The 18397-nt window shown below is 46.5% G+C and overlaps 1 protein-coding gene across 1 annotated transcript in view; it reads left to right on the top strand.

Annotated features, from left to right (window-relative positions):
- The first annotated feature begins 6902 nt into the window (after positions 1-6902).
- Positions 6903-18397, top strand: part of LOC125546735 (uncharacterized) — a 53097-nt gene continuing 41602 nt past the window's right edge. Inside the window, exon 1 of the mRNA XM_087514955.1 lies at positions 6903-7194. Within this exon, the coding sequence (XP_087371081.1) occupies positions 6903-7194 (292 nt within the window). The remainder of the gene's footprint in view (positions 7195-18397) is intronic.

Below are 18397 nucleotides of genomic sequence, written 5' to 3'. Positions count from 1 at the left end.
TTACTTGGTTTTCTCGTTTCCGAACGAGGGATCGACGCTAACCCAGAGAAAGTGGGTGCCATACTCCAGATGAAACGCCCTGTGCGGGTGCATGATGTCCAAAAGCTTACTGGTTGTTTGGCCTCGCTAAGTCGATTCATTTCTCGCCTCGGTGAAAAGGCACCGCCTCTTTACCGACTGATGAAGAAGTCAGATAAGTTCAAGTGGACTCCTGAAGCCGATGCAGCATTTGCAGAGCTTAAAACCCTGCTTTCCACCCAGCCGGTGCTTGCTGCTCCAATCAGCAAAGAACCTTTACTACTTTACATTGTGGCCACTGGCAAGTCGTCAGTACAGTACTTACAGTCGAGCGGGAAGAAGAAGGAAAATCTTACAAAGTTCAGTGCCCAGTATACTATGTCTCTGAGGTTTTGACTCCATCAAAGCAAAGATATCCACATTATCAGAAGCTTGTTTATGGGATTTATATGACCATGAAGAAGGTTGCACATTACTTCTCTGACCACTCCATTACCGTCGTCAGCGACGCTCCATTATCAGAGATTCTGAACAACAAAGATGCAACTGGTCGAGTGGCAAAGTGGGCGATTGAACTCCTTCCCTTAGATATCAAGTTCGAGGCAAAGAAAGCTATCAAGTCCCAAGAAATAGCGGATTTCCTTGCCAAGTGGATCGAACAGCAACTGCCGACTCAAGTTCACTCGGAGCACTGGACCATGTTCTTTGATGGTTCCAAGATGCTGAATGGTTCCGGTGCTGGGGTGGTACTGATATCCCCCCGAGGAGACAAGCTCAGATATGTCCCCCAGATTCACATTGATTCCTCCAATAATGAAGCAGAATATGAAGCACTCTTGTATGGGTTACGTATGGCCATCTCACTCGGTGTTTGTCGCCTCATGGTCTATGGCGACTCAGATTTGGTAGTCAATCAAGCGATGAAGGAGTGGGACGTTAGAAGCCCAGCCATGACTGGCTACTGCAACGCGGTGAGGAAGTTGGAGAAGAAGTTCGAGGGGTTAGAGCTCCATCACATACCCCGCCTAAAAAATCAAGCAGCCGATGATTTAGCAAAGATAGGCTCCAAGAGAGAAGCCATTCCCAGTAATGTGTTCCTGAAACATATTCATGCACCTTCAGTTCAAGAAGATCCTTTCACTGAAGAGCTTCCACAGCCAAAGAGTGCCACAGATCCGACTGAAGTCGAGATTCCAGCCGTGGTTGACCTAATCATGGATATTTTGGGTATTACTCCCGACTGGACAGTGCGGTACATTGCATATATCCTTAGGAAAGAATTCCCAGAGGATGAAGAAGAGGATCGACAGATCGTCCATCGATCCAAACCCTTTACTGTGATACGAGGACAACTGTTCAGGGAAAGTGTAACCGGAGTCAGCAAGAAATGCATAAGCCCGGAAGAAGGTCTAGCGATCCTCAACGACATCCACTCGGGGACCTGTGGCCACCATGTGTCCTCTAGGACCATTGTGGCTAAAGCATACCGAGCTGGATTTTATTGGCCACGAGCGAATGAAATGGCGAAAGATATAGTCGACAGATGTGAAGGCTGCCAGTTTTACTCCAATATGTCCCACAAACCTGCATCGGTCCTAAAGACCATTCCACTTGTCTGGCCCTTTGCTGTTTGGGGATTAGATATGGTTGGACCGCTGAGGACTGGCAGGAGCGGCTTCACTCACATGCTTGTAGCAGTTGACAAGTTTACCAAGTGGATTGAAGCCAAGCCTATCAAGAATCTGGAAGCTAGTACTGTCGTCAGCTTTATCAGAGAATTGACGTTCAGATACGGAGTTCCACACAGCATCATTACTGACAATGGATCAAACATTGATTCAGATGAGTTCAGAGCCTTCTGCACCTCCCAAGGTACACGAGTCGACTATGCTTCAGTCGCCCATCCCCAGTCGAATGGACAAGCAGAGAGAGCAAATGCCTTGATTCTCAAAGGGTTGAAACCCCGACTGAAGCGAGACCTCAAACATGCAGCAGGCGCCTGGGTTGATGAACTTCCATCAGTTCTTTGGGGATTGAGGACAACTCCCAATCGGTCGACTGGCCGAACTCCATTCTTCTTGGTCTATGGAGCTGAAGCTGTTCTACCGAGTGACTTACTTCATAATGCACCACGAGTCGAGCTCTTCTCTGAAGACGAAGCAGAACAAGCTCGGCAGGACGCAGTCGACCTCCTTGAGGAGGAAAGAGAGAAGGCCTTGATCCGTTCGACCATTTATCGGCAAGACTTCCGTCAATTTCACGCCAGAAATGTGAAAGGTCGAGCCTTTCAAGAGGGAGACATGGTTCTTCGAGTGGATCAGCAGAAACCACACAAGCTCGCTCCTTCTTGGGAAGGCCCCTTCATTGTCACCAGAGTGCTCCACAACGGAGCATACCACCTTTACAATGTCGAGCATAAGAAGGACGAGCCACGGGCTTGGAAGGCGGAGTTGCGCCCCTTTTACACTTAAGTACCCATTCGAATAAAATGTAATAAGAAGTACCTTTGTAATTTCTTTATCAAAGACAAGAGCTTTATAGTCCTCTTAAACGATTGTTGTTGCTTTTGTTTGCATCTAAAATCCCCAGTGGGTGACTTAGCTGCGAATCTGTTTCACCTAAGTTTAAAAGAAAATCCTACTGAGTGGTGAGCAACCCCCCACTCGGAGGCTTAGCTGCGAATCCGTTTCGCCTAAGTTTAAAAAATCCTACCGAGTGGTGAGCAAGCCTCCCACTCGGGGGCTTAGCTGCAGTCCAGTACTCGCCTAAGTTCAAAAAATCCTACCGAGTGGCGAGCAACCCTCCCACTCGGGGGCTTAGCTGCAGTCCAGTACTCGCCTAAGTTTGAAAAATCATACCGAGTGGTGAGCAAGCCTCCCACTTGGGGGCTTAGCTGCAGTACAGTACTTGCCTAAGTTTAAAAAATCCTACCCAATGGTGATCAAGCCTCCCACTCGGGGGCTTAGCTGCAGTCCAATACTCGCCTAAGTTTGTAAAATCCTATCGAGTGGTGAGCAACCCTCCCACTCGGAGGCTTAGTTGCAGTCCAGTACTCGCCTAAGTTTGTAAAATCCTGCCGAGTGGTGAGCAACACTCCCACTCGGGGGTTTAGCTGTAGTCCAGTACTCGCCTAAGTTTGAAAAATCCTACCGAGTGGTGAGCAACCCTCCCACTCGGGGGCTTAGCTGCAGTCCATTACTCGCCTAAGTTTAAAAAAATCCTGCGGAGTGGTGAGAAAGCCTCGCACTCGGGGGCTTAGCTGCAGTCCAGTACTGGCCTAAGTTTGTAAAATCCTACCGAGTGGTGAGCAACCCTCCCACTCGAAGGCTTAGCTGTAATCCAATACTCGCCTAAGTTTAAAAAATCCTACCGAGTGGTGAGCAAGCCTCCAACTCGGGGGCTTAGCTGCAGTCCAGTACTCGCCTAAGTTTGTAAAATCCTACCGAGTGGTGAGAAACCTTCCCACTCGGGCGCTTAGCTACAGTCCAGTAGTCGCCTAAGTTTGTAAAATCCTACCGAGTGGTGGGCAACCCTCCCACTTGGAGGCTTAGCTGCAATCCAGTACTCGCCTAAGTTTTAAAAATCCTACCGAGTGGTGGGCGACCCTCTCACTCGGGAGCTTAGCTGCAGTCCAGTACTCGCCTAAGGTTTAAAGTCCGTCCTTATCCGCAAGGATGACGAGGTGTAGGTCGACTACAACCTTCTCCTTTGGAGCTGCGCCACAAATAGAACATACGCTCCGTCACCATCCGCAAGGATGACGAGGTGCAGGTCGACTGCAACCTTCTCCTTTGGAGCTGCGCCACAAATACAACGTACGCTCCATCACCATCCGCAAGGACGACGAGGTGCAGGTCAACTGCAACCTTCTCCTTAGGAGCTACGCCACAAGTACAATGTGCGCTCCATCCCCATCCGCAAGGACGACGAGGTGCAGGTCGACCGCAACCTTCTCCTTCGGAGCTGCGCCACAAATACGACGTACGCTCCACCCCTGTCCATGAGGACAACGAGATGCAGGTCGAAAGATTATTCAGAGTAAAGAGCAAATCCCACTCGAAGGCAAATACAGACATCAGAAATAAACCAAGATCAGATAGATCCTAAAAATTCCAGATGACGGATCAAAAGTATTTGAGCACCAAGCCTGAAGGAGTTTAATGGTTACAGTAACCACTCGGCATTTCGAGGCAAATTTAAGGTAGATTTAAATCTCAAAGTTTGTTCATTCGGCAGGAGGAGGGATGGCGGGTTCGACGAATTCGTCCAAGTCAATTCCATCTGCAATCCGAGTGGAAGCAGCGATGAAAGTCTCCATAAAGGACTGGAAATCATGTCTTTTGGTGTTGGCGACCTTGATCACCACCAGCTTATCTTCATGGGCTTCCTTGCAGTGGACTCTTACCAAGGACAATGGCATGTCAGCACCACACCGGGCAGAGGACTTCTTCCATTCTTGCACTCGACCAGGGACCTCGTAGAGGTGAGCCATCAGAGACACGAGGTCATTTTGAAGCGTCGCCCTTGGCCAGAGTGATGAGTCGATCCGTGAAACTGCCACCTTCAGACGAGCAAGGTAACTTGTAACACTAGCGACACGTGATTCCATTCGAAGCACATTCATGGCAGCCTCGTTGCCGACTGGAGAAACAATAGGGTCCAAACCCGTCTCGATCCGTCCAGTCTCCTCGTCAAAGTTTTGGCAGAATTCTGCAGTCAAGGAGTTAGTGAGTCGACTGGACTAGACTAACTTGCAAGCAGTAAAGCAATCGGATTAAAAGGAGTACCTTCCAGCATAAGAAAGAGCTTCTTGGGAAGAGTTCTCAGATAAGCTTCCTTGTCATTTCTCTTATGAGCCTTGGATTCCAGCTTCTCATTCAGAGCCATCTTATCCTTCTTCAGACGAGTTACCTCTCAGTTGGATTCAGTGAGAGAGGACTTCAGCTTGCTTACTTCTTCTTCCAGCACTCCGACCGAAGCCAGCTTCTGGTTAGCAAGGGCAGTCTTATCTTGAGCCTCCTTCTGCGCAGCTGCAAGGTCCAAGTCCTTCTTCTCCAGAGCCAACCTCATTTTCTCTGCAAAATAAGCAATCAGATCAAACAAGAGATCGAAGAAATATTTTAAAGGACGATCGACGTGAGCAGTCGACAAGCAGTTACCTTCCATACCAACAGCTTCATCTTGAGCTTTCTTCAATTTTTGTTGGGCCAGCTCCAAGTCAAGGTTGAGTTGCCTCTGCTTCTCCTCAATTTCGGCGAACATGGAAATGAGAGTACAAGATTTCTGCAGAGGGTAAAAGACATATCAATCGACAAGATCAAAGATTATTTACTTCCGAGTGAATAAAACTTAAAAGTTTACTCAGACCCCAGCCGACTGCCCGCAGTCGACCGCGGTCTCGGAGACTACACCTAGTGGGTGCACTCGGCGTGCCCCCACTAATTCAGATCCCACTCGACCGGTCCGCCCGGGTCGAGTAAAAGAAGAAGAATTAATAGAAAAGAACTATTCAGACCCCGCCCGATTGCCAGCAGTCGACCGCGGTCTCGGGGACTACACCCAGTGGGTGCACATAGCGTGCCCCCACTGGTTCAGATCCCACTCGCACAGGCCGAGTGGAAGAGCGCAAATACTAAAGACAACAAAACACCCAGTGGGTGTACAGATTCGACGCTAACAATAAGAGATTGTATGAAAGAAAATATTTCAGGTAGCATATCCTAATAGAACAAGATCAGTCGAAAGCCATCTTACCTGGACATTGGCCCGAAGAACCGCGCTGGCATCATAAGCAGCCTAGTTGTTGTCGCGCACCGTCTTCATCCAGTCCATCATCACGCTAGCCTGACGGATAGCCTCCGCATCAGGGTCTGATTGGCTTTCCGGAACATGATAGTTGGTGAAGAAAGGAGCAGATGGCCCAGATGCCGTAGCTTGGAGCTCCGAGGCATGAGGTTGGACAGCTGAAGGAAATACTGGTACAATCGACGGTGTGGGGCGCTCACTCGACAATGGGACAACAAAAGTTACAGAGGCCCCACCTACATCTTCAGGTTGTTGGACGGTTGGTTCTGTCATCAGTCCCGGCTAACATGTCTTGCCAGCTGCTACTTTTTTGTTCTGTCTGGGCCTCGGGGCCACATCTTCATCATCGTCTGGAAGCTCGATAACGTTGGGTGGGGCTGCAAATAAATCAGCTGACCCCTAGTGAATTGCCAGAATTTAATTGACCAAATAATCAAGAACAAGATCACGAGAATTGTACCTGGGTTGGAGGTAACCGCATCTTCCATTTGCTCGTCTCGGTATTGGTAAGAGGAAGTTCCAGAGGTAGCAGCACTGCAAATGTTAGCATTTAGTCGGTTATGTTCTGTTGCTCGAGTCAACCAAAGGATCAGGTCAGATGGTGGGAATGGTCACTTTGATTCTGGGCAAAGCCTTCGGCGGTTTGGAGGACGCAACCTTCAATTGTTTCGGCATTGGAGGCGGCACGGTCTTGAGCTGCTTCGATACCTTCCTAGTCGGCACCGGAGAAGATGTCCGAGGGCGCTTTGAAGACTGCCCAGTTGGTGCGGCCACTTGCCGGGCCGTGAGCGTGCTTGGACCTCCTTTCTCTACGAGGAGGCGAGTCGACCTCTTCTTCGTCACTCGGGTCGTCGCTCTCCTCGTCCTCCTCTGCATCCGAGTGCCACTCGCCGCTCTCGCCCCCGCTCGCCTCTCCCTCGACATTTTGCTCTTGCACTCCATTGGGCATTGAGTACATATCATCAAGAGCCTGAAAGACAAGGAATAAAAGAAAGACAGTCGACCGTCAACAAGATGATACATAGTAAAACAAGAAGACACTCGATAATGCAGAATCGTACCTGTTCCGACTGGCGCGAATGGTCGAATGGAACCACCCTCCTGGACCCTCGGGGATTATCTTTGTTGCCGGTAATACCTCTCAGCCACTGCTCCGCCGTGTTCTCACTGACATCCTCCGGGTGGATCCAAGTGGAATCCTCGAGTCCCAAGAACATCCACATCGGATGGTCACGAGCTTGGAGTGGTTGGATGTGTCGACGGAGGAAGACCTCCAACAGGCCCATACTGGTCACTACGTCGCGGACAAGTTGGACAACCCGCTCGACCATAACCTTCACCTGCACCTTCTCCTCCGGGATCACTCTCAAGGTGGATGGCTTCTCCACTCGAGCCATGGAAAAGGGGGAAAGTCCAGTCGACTGGCCCGGGGTCGGCTCATCCTTGCAGTAGAACCAGGTCGACTGCCAACCCCGAACCGAGTCGGGAAGGATCATAGTTCGGAAAGTGCTTTTGTTCCTCATTCGAATTCCAAGACCGCCGCACATCTATATCACGTGCGTCCTCTGATCACTCGGGTTGGCCTTCTTGACTGTCTGAGAGCGACATGTGAATATATACTTGAAGAGACCCCAGTGTGGTCGACAACCCAAGAAGTTCTCGCACATAGACAGGAAAGCGGCAAGGTACACGATGGTGTTTGGAGAAAAGTGGTGGAGTTGAGCCCCAAAGAAGTTCAAGAAACCACGAAAGAAAGGGTGGGGAGGCAAAGAAAACCCGTGGTCGACATGGGTGGCAAGGAGAACGCACTCACCCTCCTATGGCTGCGGCTCAGTCTCATTCCCCGGGAGCCGCGCCGATTCATGGGGGATCAGTCCCTCCTCAACCAGGTCATCGATGTCATCTTGACTGATTGTCGAGCGGATCCAGTCGGCCTGGATCCAGCCAGGCGGCAAGCCGGACCTCGACGAAGATCCGCCCCGGCTGGTCTTCTTCCCTTTCGCCTTCGCCGTCGCCTTCTTCGCATGCTCCAACGCCACCGTCTTCTCCTTCCCCATGGCAGTGAATCGAGGTCGAGCGGGGCGACGATGCCGAAAGCAGAAGCAGGCGCAGCAGAGAAATCTGAGGAGGAGGAAGGAGAATGGAGGCGCACTGTTCAAAAGCCCTGGTCCGGCGCCTTATATAAGGTCACTTCCGAGTGACTGACTTGTAGGCCCGGACGATCTTTTAAATCCCGCAACAGTCGCGCGCGCGATACGTGGCAAAAAAGGTGGCGCGGAGATCGAGGTGGCCTGCCTAATCCGTCCCAATTACTGTGGCCTACCACGCCCGGCGTGCTTCCCAAAATTCAAATCCCGTGAAATCCGCAGACGGCAGAACTGAAGGAAATATGCCCTAGAGGCAATAATATTGTTATTATTTTATTTCCTTATATCATGATAAATGTTTATTATTCATGCTAGAATTGTATTATCCGGAAACATAATACTTGTGTGAATACATAGACAAACCAAACATCACTAGTTTGCCTCTACTTGACTAGCTCGTTAATCGAAGATGGTTATGTTTCCTAACCATAGACATGTGTTGTCATTTGATTAATGGGATAACATCATTGGGAGAATGATGTGATTGACATGACCCATTCCATTAGCTTAGCACCCGATCGTTTAGTATGTTGCTATTGCTTTCTTCATGACTTATACATATTCCTATGACTATAAGATTATGCAACTCCCGTTTACCGGAGGAACACTTTGTGTGCTACCAAACATCACAACGTAACTGGGTGATTATAAAGGAGCTCTACAGGTATGTACATGTTAGGTACATGCTACCAAACATCACAACGTAACGTGGTGTCTCCAAAGGTACATGTTAGGTACATGTTGGGTTGGCGTACATGTTGGGTGATTATAAAGGAGCTCTACAGGTATCTCTGGGCCCTCTCGATAATGCACATCACATAAGCCTTGCAAGCATTGCAACTAATGACTTAGTTGTGAGATGATGTATTACAAAACGAGTAAAGCGACTTGCCGGTAACGAGATTGAACTAGGTATTGAGATACCGACGATCGAATCTCGGGCAAGTAACATACCGATGACAAAGGGAACAACGTATGTTGTTATGCGGTATGACCGATAAAGATCTTCGTAGAATATGTAGGAGCCAATATGAGCATCCAGGTTCCGCTATTGGTTATTGACCGGAGACGTGTCTCGGTCATGTCTACATTGTTCTCGAACCCGTAGGGTCCGCACGCTTAAGGTTTCGATGATAGTTATATTATTAGTTTATGCATTTTGATGTACCGAAGTTTGTTCAGAGTCCCGGATGTGATCACGGACATGACGAGGAGTCTCGAAATGGTCGAGACATAAAGATTGATATATTGAAAGCCTATATTTGGATATCGGAAGTGTTCCGTATGAACTCGGGATTTTACCGGAGTACCGGGAGGTTACCGGAACCCCCGGGAGGTATATGGGCCTTAGTGGGCTTTAGTGGAAGATAGGAGAGGTGGCCAGGGCTGGGCCGCGCGCCCCTCCCCCTAGTACAAATAGAACAAGGAGAGGGGGGCGGTGCCCCCCTTCCTTCTCTCTCTCCTCTTTCCCCCCTCTCGAATCCTATTCCAACTAGGAAAGGGGGGGGAATCCTACTCCCGATGGGAGTAGGACTTCTCCTGGCGCGCCCTCCTCCTGGCCGGCCGCACCCCCCCTTGATCCTTTATATATGGGGGCAGGGGACACCTCTAGACACACAAGTTGATCCACGTGATCATATTCTTAGCCGTCTGCGGTGCCCCCTTCCACCATAATCCTCGATAATATTGTAGCGGTGCTTAGGCGAAGCCCTGCGACGGTAGTACATCAAGATCGTCACCACGCCGTCATGCAGACGGAACTCTTCCCCAACACTTTGCTGGATCAGAGTCCGGGGATCATCATCGAGCTGAACATGTGCTAGAACTCGGAGGTGCTGTAGTTTCGGTGCTTGATCGGTCGGGCCGTGAAGACGTACGACTACATCAACCGCGTTGTGCTAACGCTTCCGCTGTCGGTCTACAAGGGTACGTAGATCACACTCTCCCCTCTCGTTGCTATGCATCACCATGATCTTGCGTGTGCGTAGGAAATTTTTTGAAATTACTACGTTCCCCAACAGTGGTATCAGAGCCTAGGTTTTATGTGTTGATGTTATATGCACGAGTAGAACACAAGTGAGTTGTGGGTGATATAAGTCATACTGCTTACCAGCATGTCATACTTTGGTTCGGCGGTATTGTTGGACGAAGCGGCCCGGACCGACATTACGCGTATGCTTATGCGAGACCGGTTCTCCCGACGTGCTTTGCACAAAGGTGGCTAGCGGGTGACAGTTTCTCCAACTTTAGTTGAACCGAGTGTGGCTACGCCCGGTCCTTGCGAAGGTTAAAACAGCACCAACTTGACACACTATCGTTGTGGTTTTGATGGGTAGGTAAGATTGGTTCTTGCTTAAGCCCGTAGCAGCCACGTAAAACTTGCAACAACAAAGTAGAGGACATCTAACTTGTTTTTGCAGGGCATGTTGTGATGTGATATGGTCAAGACATGATGCCAAATTTTATTGTATGAGATGATCATGTTTTGTAACCGAGTTATTGGCAACTGGCAGGAGCCATATGGTTGTTGCTTTATTGTATGCAATGCAATCGCGCTGTAATGCTTTACTTTATCACTAAGCGGTAGCGATAGTCGTGGAAGCATAAGATTGGCGAGACGACAACGATGCTACGATGGAGATCAAGGTGTCGCGCTGGTGATGATGGTGATCACGACGGTGCTTCGAAGATGGAGATCACAAGCACAAGATGATGATGGCCATATCATATCACTTATATTGATTGCATGTGATGTTTATCTTTTATGCATCTTATCTTGCTTTGATTGACGGTAGCATTATAAGATGATCTCTCACTAATTATCAAGAAGTGTTCTCCCTGAGTATGCACCATTGCGAAAGTTCTTTGTGCTGAGACACCACGTGATGATCGGGTGTGATAGGCTCTACGTTCAAATACAACGGGTGCAAAACAGTTGCACACGCGGAATACTCAGGTTATACTTGATGAGCCAAGCATATACAGATATGGCCTGGAACACGGAGACCGAAAGGTCGAGCGTGAATCATATGGTAGATATGGTCAACATAGTGATGTTCACCAATGAAACTACTCCATCTCACGTGATGATCGGACATGGTTTAGTTGATTTGGATCACGTAATCACTTAGAGGATTAGAGGGATGTCTATCTAAGTGGGAATTCTTAAGTAATATGATTAATTGAACCTAAATTTATCATGAACTTAGTACCTGATAGTATCTTGCTTGTTTATGTTTGATTGTAGATAGATGGCCCGTGTTGTTGTTCCGTTGAATTTTAATGCGTTCCTTGAGAAAGCAAAGTTGAAAGATGATGGTAGCAATTACACGGACTGGGTTCGTAACTTGAGGATTATCCTCATTGCTGCACAGAAGAATTACGTCCTGGAAGCACCGCTGGGTGCCAGCCCTGCTGCTGGAGCAACACCAGATGTTATGAACGTCTGGCAGAGTAAAGCTGATGACTACTCGATAGTTCAGTGTGCCATGCTTTACGGCCTAGAATCGGGACTTCAACGACGTTTTAAACGTCATGGAGCATATGAGATGTTCCAGGAGTTGAAGTTGATATTTCAAGCAAATGCCCGGATTGAGAGATATGAAGTCTCCAATAAGTTCTATAGCTGTAAGATGGAGGAGAACAGTTCTGTCAGTGAGCATATACTCAAAATGTCTGGGTATAATAATCACTTGATTCAATTGGGAGTTAATCTTCCAGATGATTGCGTCATTGACAGAATTCTCCAATCACTACCACCAAGCTATAAGAGCTTCGTGATGAACTATAATATGCAATGGATGAATAAGACTATTCCCGAGCTCTTCGCAATGCTGAAAGTTGCAGAGGTAGAAATCAAGAAGGAGCATCAAGAGTTGATGGTCAACAAGACCACTAGTATCACGAAAAAGGGCAAAGGGAAGAAGAAGGGGAACTTCAAAAAGAACAGCAAGCAAGTTGCTACTCAAGAGAAGAAACCCAAAACTGGACCTAAACCTGAAACTGAGTGCTTCTACTGCAAGCAGACTGGTCACTGGAAGCGGAACTGCCCCAAGTATTTGGCGGATAAGAAGGATGGCAAGGTGAACAAAGGTATATGTGATATACATGTTATTGATGTGTACCTTACTAAAGCTCGCAGTAGCACCTGGGTATTTGATACTGGTTCTGTTGCTAATATTTGCAACTCGAAACAGGGACTATGGATTAAGCGAAGATTGGCTAAGGACGAGGTGATGATGCGCGTGGGAAAGGGTTCCAAAGTCGATGTGATCGCAGTCGGCACGCTACCTCTACATTTACCTTCGGGATTAGTATTAGACCTAAATAATTGTTATTTGGTGCCAGCGTTAAGCATGAACATTATATCTGGATCTTGTTTGATGCGAGACGGTTATTCATTTAAATCAGAGAATAATGGTTGTTCTATTTATATGAGTAATATCTTTTATGGTCATGCACCCTTAAAGAGTGGTCTATTCTTATTAAATCTCGATAGTAGTGACACACATATTCATAGTGTTGAAGCCAAAAGATACAGAGTTGATAATGATAGTGCAACTTATTTGTGGCACTGCCGTTTGGGTCATATCGGTATAAAGCGCATGAAGAAATTCCATACTGATGGGCTTTTGGAACCACTTGATTATGAATCACTTGGTACTTGTGAACCGTGCCTTATGGGTAAGATGACAAAAACACCGTTCTCCGGTACTATGGAGAGAGCAACAGATTTATTGGAAATCATACATACAGATGTATGTGGTCCGATGAATGTTGAGGCTCGAGGCGGATATCGTTATTTTCTCACCTTCACAGATGACTTAAGCAGATATGGGTATATCTAATTAATGAAACATAAGTCTGAAACGTTTGAAAAGTTCAAAGAATTTCAGAGTGAAGTTGAAAATCATCGTAACAAGAAAATAAAATTCCTACGATCTGATCATGGAGGAGAATATTTGAGTTATGAGTTTGGTGTACATTTGAAACAATGTGGAATAGTTTCGCAACTCACGCCACCCGTAACACCACAGCGTAATGGTGTGTCCGAACGTCGTAATCGTACTTTACTAGATATGGTGCGATCTATGATGTCTCTTACTGATTTACCGCTATCGTTTTGGGGTTATGCTCTAGAGACGGCCGCATTCGCGTTAAATAGGGCACCATCAAAATCCGTTGAAACGACGCCTTATGAACTATGGTTTGGCAAGAAACCAAAGTTGTCATTTCTGAAAGTTTGGGGCTGCGATGCTTATTTGAAAAAACTTCAACCTGATAAGCTCGAACCCAAATCGGAGAAATGTGTCTTCATAGGATATCCAAAGGAAACTATTGGATACACCTTCTATCACAAATCCGAAGGCAAGACTTTTGTTGCTAAATTCGGAAAGTTTCTAGAGAAGGAGTTTCTCTCGAAAGAAGTGAGTGGGAGGAAAGTAGAACTTGACGAGGTAACTGTACCTGCTCCCTTATTGGAAAGTAGTACATCACAGAAACCTGTTTCTATGACACCTACACCAATTAGTGAGGAAGCTAATGATAATGATCATGAAACTTCAAAACAAGATACTACTGAACCTCGTAGATCAACCAGAGTAAGATCCGTGCCAGAATGGTACGATAATCCTGTTCTGGAAGTCATGATACTAGATCATGATGAACCTATGAACTATGAAGAAGCGATGGTGAGCCCAGATTCCGCAAAATGGCTTGAAGCCATGAAATCTGAGATGGGATCCATGTATGAGAACAAAGTATGGACTTTGGTTGACTTGCCCAATGATCGGCAAGCAATGAGAATAAATGGATTTTCAAGAAGAAGACTGACGCTGACGGTAATGTTACTGTCTATAAAGCTCGACTTGTCGCAAAAGGTTTTCGGCAAGTTCAAGGGATTGACTACGATGAGACCTTCTCACCCGTAGCGATGCTTAAGTCTGTCCGAATCATGTTAGCAATTGCCGCATTTTATGATTATGAAATTTGGCAAATGGATATCAAAACTGCTTTCCTGAATGGATTTCTGCAAGAAGAGTTGTATATGATGCAGCCGGAAGGTTTTGTCGATCCAAAGGGAGCTATCAAAGTGTGCAAGCTCCAGCGATCCATTTATCGACTGGTGCAAGCCTCTCGGAGTTGGAATAAATGCTTTGATAGAGTGATCAAAGCATTTGGTTTTGTACAGACTTTTGGATAAGCCTGTATTTACAAGAAAGTGAGTGGGAGCTCTGTAGCATTTTTGATATTATATGTAGATGACATATTGCTAATCGGAAATGATATAGAATTTCTGGATAGCATAAAAGGATACTTGAATAATAGTTTTTCAATGAAAGACCTCGGTGAAGCTGCTTACATATTGGGCATTAAGATCTATAGAGATAGATCAAGACGCTTAATTGGACTTTCACAAAGCATATACCTTGACAAAGTTTTGAAGAAGTTCAAAATGGATCAAGCAAAGAAAGGATTCTTGACTGTGTTACAAGGTGTGAAATTGAGTAAGACTCAATCCCCGACCAATGCAGAAGATAGAGAGAAAATGAAAGATGTTCCCTATGCCTCAGCCATAGGCTCTATCATGTATGCAACGCTGTGTACCAGACCTGATGTGTGTCTTGCTATAAGTCTAGCAGGGAGGTACCAAAGTAATCCAGGAGTGGATCACTAGACAGCGGTCAAGAACATCCTGAAATACCTGAAAAGGACTAAGGATATGTTTCTCATATATGGAGGTGACAAAGAGCTCATCGTAAATGGTTACGTTGATGCAAGCTTTGACACTGATCCGGACGATTCTAAATCGCAAACCAGATACGTGTTCACATTAAACTGTGGAGCTGTCAGTTGGTCCAGTTCTAAACAAAGCGTTGTGGCGGGATCTACATGTGAAGCGGAGTACATAGCTGCTTCGGAAGCAGCAAACGAAGGAGTCTGGATGAAGGAGCTCATATCCGATCTAGGTGTCATACCTAGTGCATCAGGTCCAATGAAAATCTTTTGTGACAATACTGGTGCAATTTCCTTGGCAAAGGAATCCAGATTTCACAAGAGAACCAAGCACATCAAGAGACGCTTCAATTCCATCCGGGATATAGTCCAGGTGGGAGACATAGAGATTTGCATGATACATACGGATCTGAATATAGCAGACTCGTTGACTAAGCCTCTTCCACGAGCAAAACATGATCAGCACCAAAGCTCCATGGGTGTTAAAATCATTACTGTGTAATCTAGATTATTGACTCTAGTGCAAGTGGGAGACTGAAGGAAATATGCCCTAGAGGCAATAATATTGTTATTATTTTATTTCCTTATATCATGATAAATGTTTATTATTCATGCTAGAATTGTATTATCCGGAAACATAATACTTGTGTGAATACATAGACAAACCAAACGTCACTAGTATGCCTCTACTTGACTAGCTCGTTAATCGAAGATGGTTATGTTTCCTAACCATAGACATGTGTTGTCATTTGATTAATGGGATCACATCATTGGGAGAATGATGTGATTGACATGACCCATTCCATTAGCTTAGCACCCGATCGTTTAGTATGTTGCTATTGCTTTCTTCATGACTTATACATGTTCCTATGACTATGAGATTATGCAACTCCCGTTTACCGGAGGAACACTTTGTGTGCTACCAAACGTCACAACGTAACTGGGTGATTATAAAGGAGCTCTACAAGTGTCTCCAAAGGTACATGTTGGGTTGGTGTATTTCGAGATTAGGATTTGTCACTCTGATTGTCGGAGAGGTATCTCTGGGCCCTCTCGGTAATGCACATCACATAAGCCTTGCAAGCATTGCAACTAATGAGTTAGTTGTTATGCGGTCTGACCGATAAAGATCTTCGTAGAATATGTAGGAGCCAATATGAGCATCCAGGTTCCGCTATTGGTTATTGACCGGAGACGTGTCTCAGTCATGTCTACATTATTCTCGAACCCGTAGGGTCCGCACGCTTAAGGTTTCGATGACAGTTATATTATGAGTTTATGCATTTTGATGTACCAAAGTTTGTTCGGAGTCCCGGATGTGATCACGGACATGACGAGGAGTCTTGAAATGTTCGAGACATAAAGATTGATATATTGGAAGCCTATATTTGGATATCGGAAGTGTTCTGGATGAAATCGGGATTTTACCGGAGTACCGGGAGGTTACCGGAACCCCCCGGGAGGTATATGGGCCTTAGTGGGCTTTAGTGGAAGAGAGGAGAGGTGGCCATCGCTGGGCCTCACGCCCCTCCCCCCTGTAGTCTGAATAGGACAAGGAGAGGGGGGCGGCGCCCCCCCTTCCTTCTCTCTCTCCTCTTTCCCCCCTCCCGAATCCTATTCCAACTAGGAAAGGGGGGGAATCCTACTCCCGGTGGGAGTAGGACTCCTCCTGGCGCGCCCTCCTCCTGGCCGGCCGCACCCCCCCCCCTTGATCCTTTATATACGAGGGCAGGGGGCACCTCTAGACACACAAGTTGATCCACGTGATCATATTCTTAGCCGTGTGCGGTGGCCCCTTCCACCATAATCCTCGATAATATTGTAGCGGTGCTTAGGCGAAGCCCTGTGACGGTAGTACATCAAGATCGTCACCACGCCGTCGTGCTGACGGAACTCTTCCCCGACACTTTGCTGGATCGGAGTCCGGGGATCGTCATCGAGCTGAACGTGTGCTAGAACTCAGAGGTGCCGTAGTTACGGTGCTTGATCGGTCGGGCCGTGAAGACGTACGACTACATCAACAGCGTTGTGCTAACGCTTCCGCTGTCGGTTTACAAGGGTACGTAGATCACACTCTCCCCTCTCGTTGCTATGCATCACCATGATCTTGCATATGCATAGGAAATTTTTTGAAATTACTACGTTCACCAACAAGAACAACCCGCCAGACGGAAGATTTTTCCCATATCAACACTCAAAACTTAACAACGAAAGTTGACTCGACAAAACCAAGAATGGATCAAGCCGACTGAACAAGCAGTTGAAGCCATCATGAATGTTCATTCGACCTCTGGGCAAGACATTCTCAAAGCAGAAAAGCAGAATCGAAGAGATTATCAACTCCTTCTCCACTCAAACCCTGAACCATTCGAGGGCTAATGATGAAGCTATGTACCTAGGGTAGGGTCATAGACCTGACCTAGACATCCTCCCCTAGGACATCACCCTAAATCCTGGATCATTCAAAGGGTACCATCATCCACTCGACCAGAGACATTCCACTCGGAAGAATCAATGTCACTCGACCGTCGCAGAAGTCACTCGACGGACAGAAGAGCTAAAGCCACTCTGCATGAGCAACGGTCGGGCATTTACTTATAGGCTTAATTGTCATTTATAACATTTTAGTGTGGGCATTACCAGTAACGTTCTCTCTTCAATGTACCTTAAACCCTTTGTGACGTGGGCTGGCTGGGGTCCTGGCGCACTCTATATAAGCCACCCCCTCCACAGGCACAAGGGTTCGCACCCCTTGTAACTCACACGCATATAATCCAGTCAACCGCCTTCGGGCTCCAAGACATAGGGCTCTTACTTCCTCTGAGAAGGGCCTGAACTCGTAAAACTCGCGTGTACAGCTCCTCCATAGCTAGGATCTTGCCTCTACATTCCTACCCCCCATTCTACTGTCAGACTTAGGACCATGACAACCTGACCAACTTAATAACGGAATTTATCCCCAAAATATAATAGTAATGACTGATACTCTGATATCATCTATCAACCTATAACCCAAGTCATGGCACTATCCAACAATTTCTCCAAAGCTGAATATCATCATATCAAAATACTCCGAGGACAGTCTAACATTACTATCATGATGAATCCATGAACGATAAGACTACTACTCAAATATCAAGAACTAACTATCCAACTATGATCCACATGCAAGCATCATTTCCATCATCATACTCCAAAACATAATATCATCTAGCATCATGATGAAACTAATACTAGCCACTAATAATCCAATGGTAACATGATATCCAAATTAATACTCCAAAATAATAACAGATATCATCATAAAAATATATTCATAAAAGCCACTAATAATCCAAAGGCATCATGACATCCAAAGTAATACTCCAAAGCATAATACCATCATGAACATAATCATAATAGCCACTAAGAATCCAAAGGCAACATGTCATCCACATAATCATCAAAATATAAGTCCTAGAACTCCAATCAATCTCATGGCAATATCAAGATCAAAACAATACTCCGAGAAATGCCATGAACAAATCATACATAGCTAATGCAATATTTTAAACAAGTTCAAATAACTTAAACCATGTCACTGCATTGCAATCATGCAAATGGAGGGTGTGGCTTGCCTGGGGTGGAAGAAGTCACCGAGAAGAAGTGCGAGAAGCTCGCGGAAAGAATCGCCGAAAAACATTCTCTCCCGG

This window comes from Triticum urartu, chromosome 3A (genome assembly GCF_056163025.1).
Source record: "Triticum urartu cultivar PI428250 chromosome 3A, HENAU_Tu73, whole genome shotgun sequence".
Taxonomy (NCBI): domain Eukaryota; kingdom Viridiplantae; phylum Streptophyta; class Magnoliopsida; order Poales; family Poaceae; genus Triticum; species Triticum urartu.
Note: the sequence above shows the minus strand (reverse complement) of the source record. Positions and strands in the feature narration are given on the sequence as shown.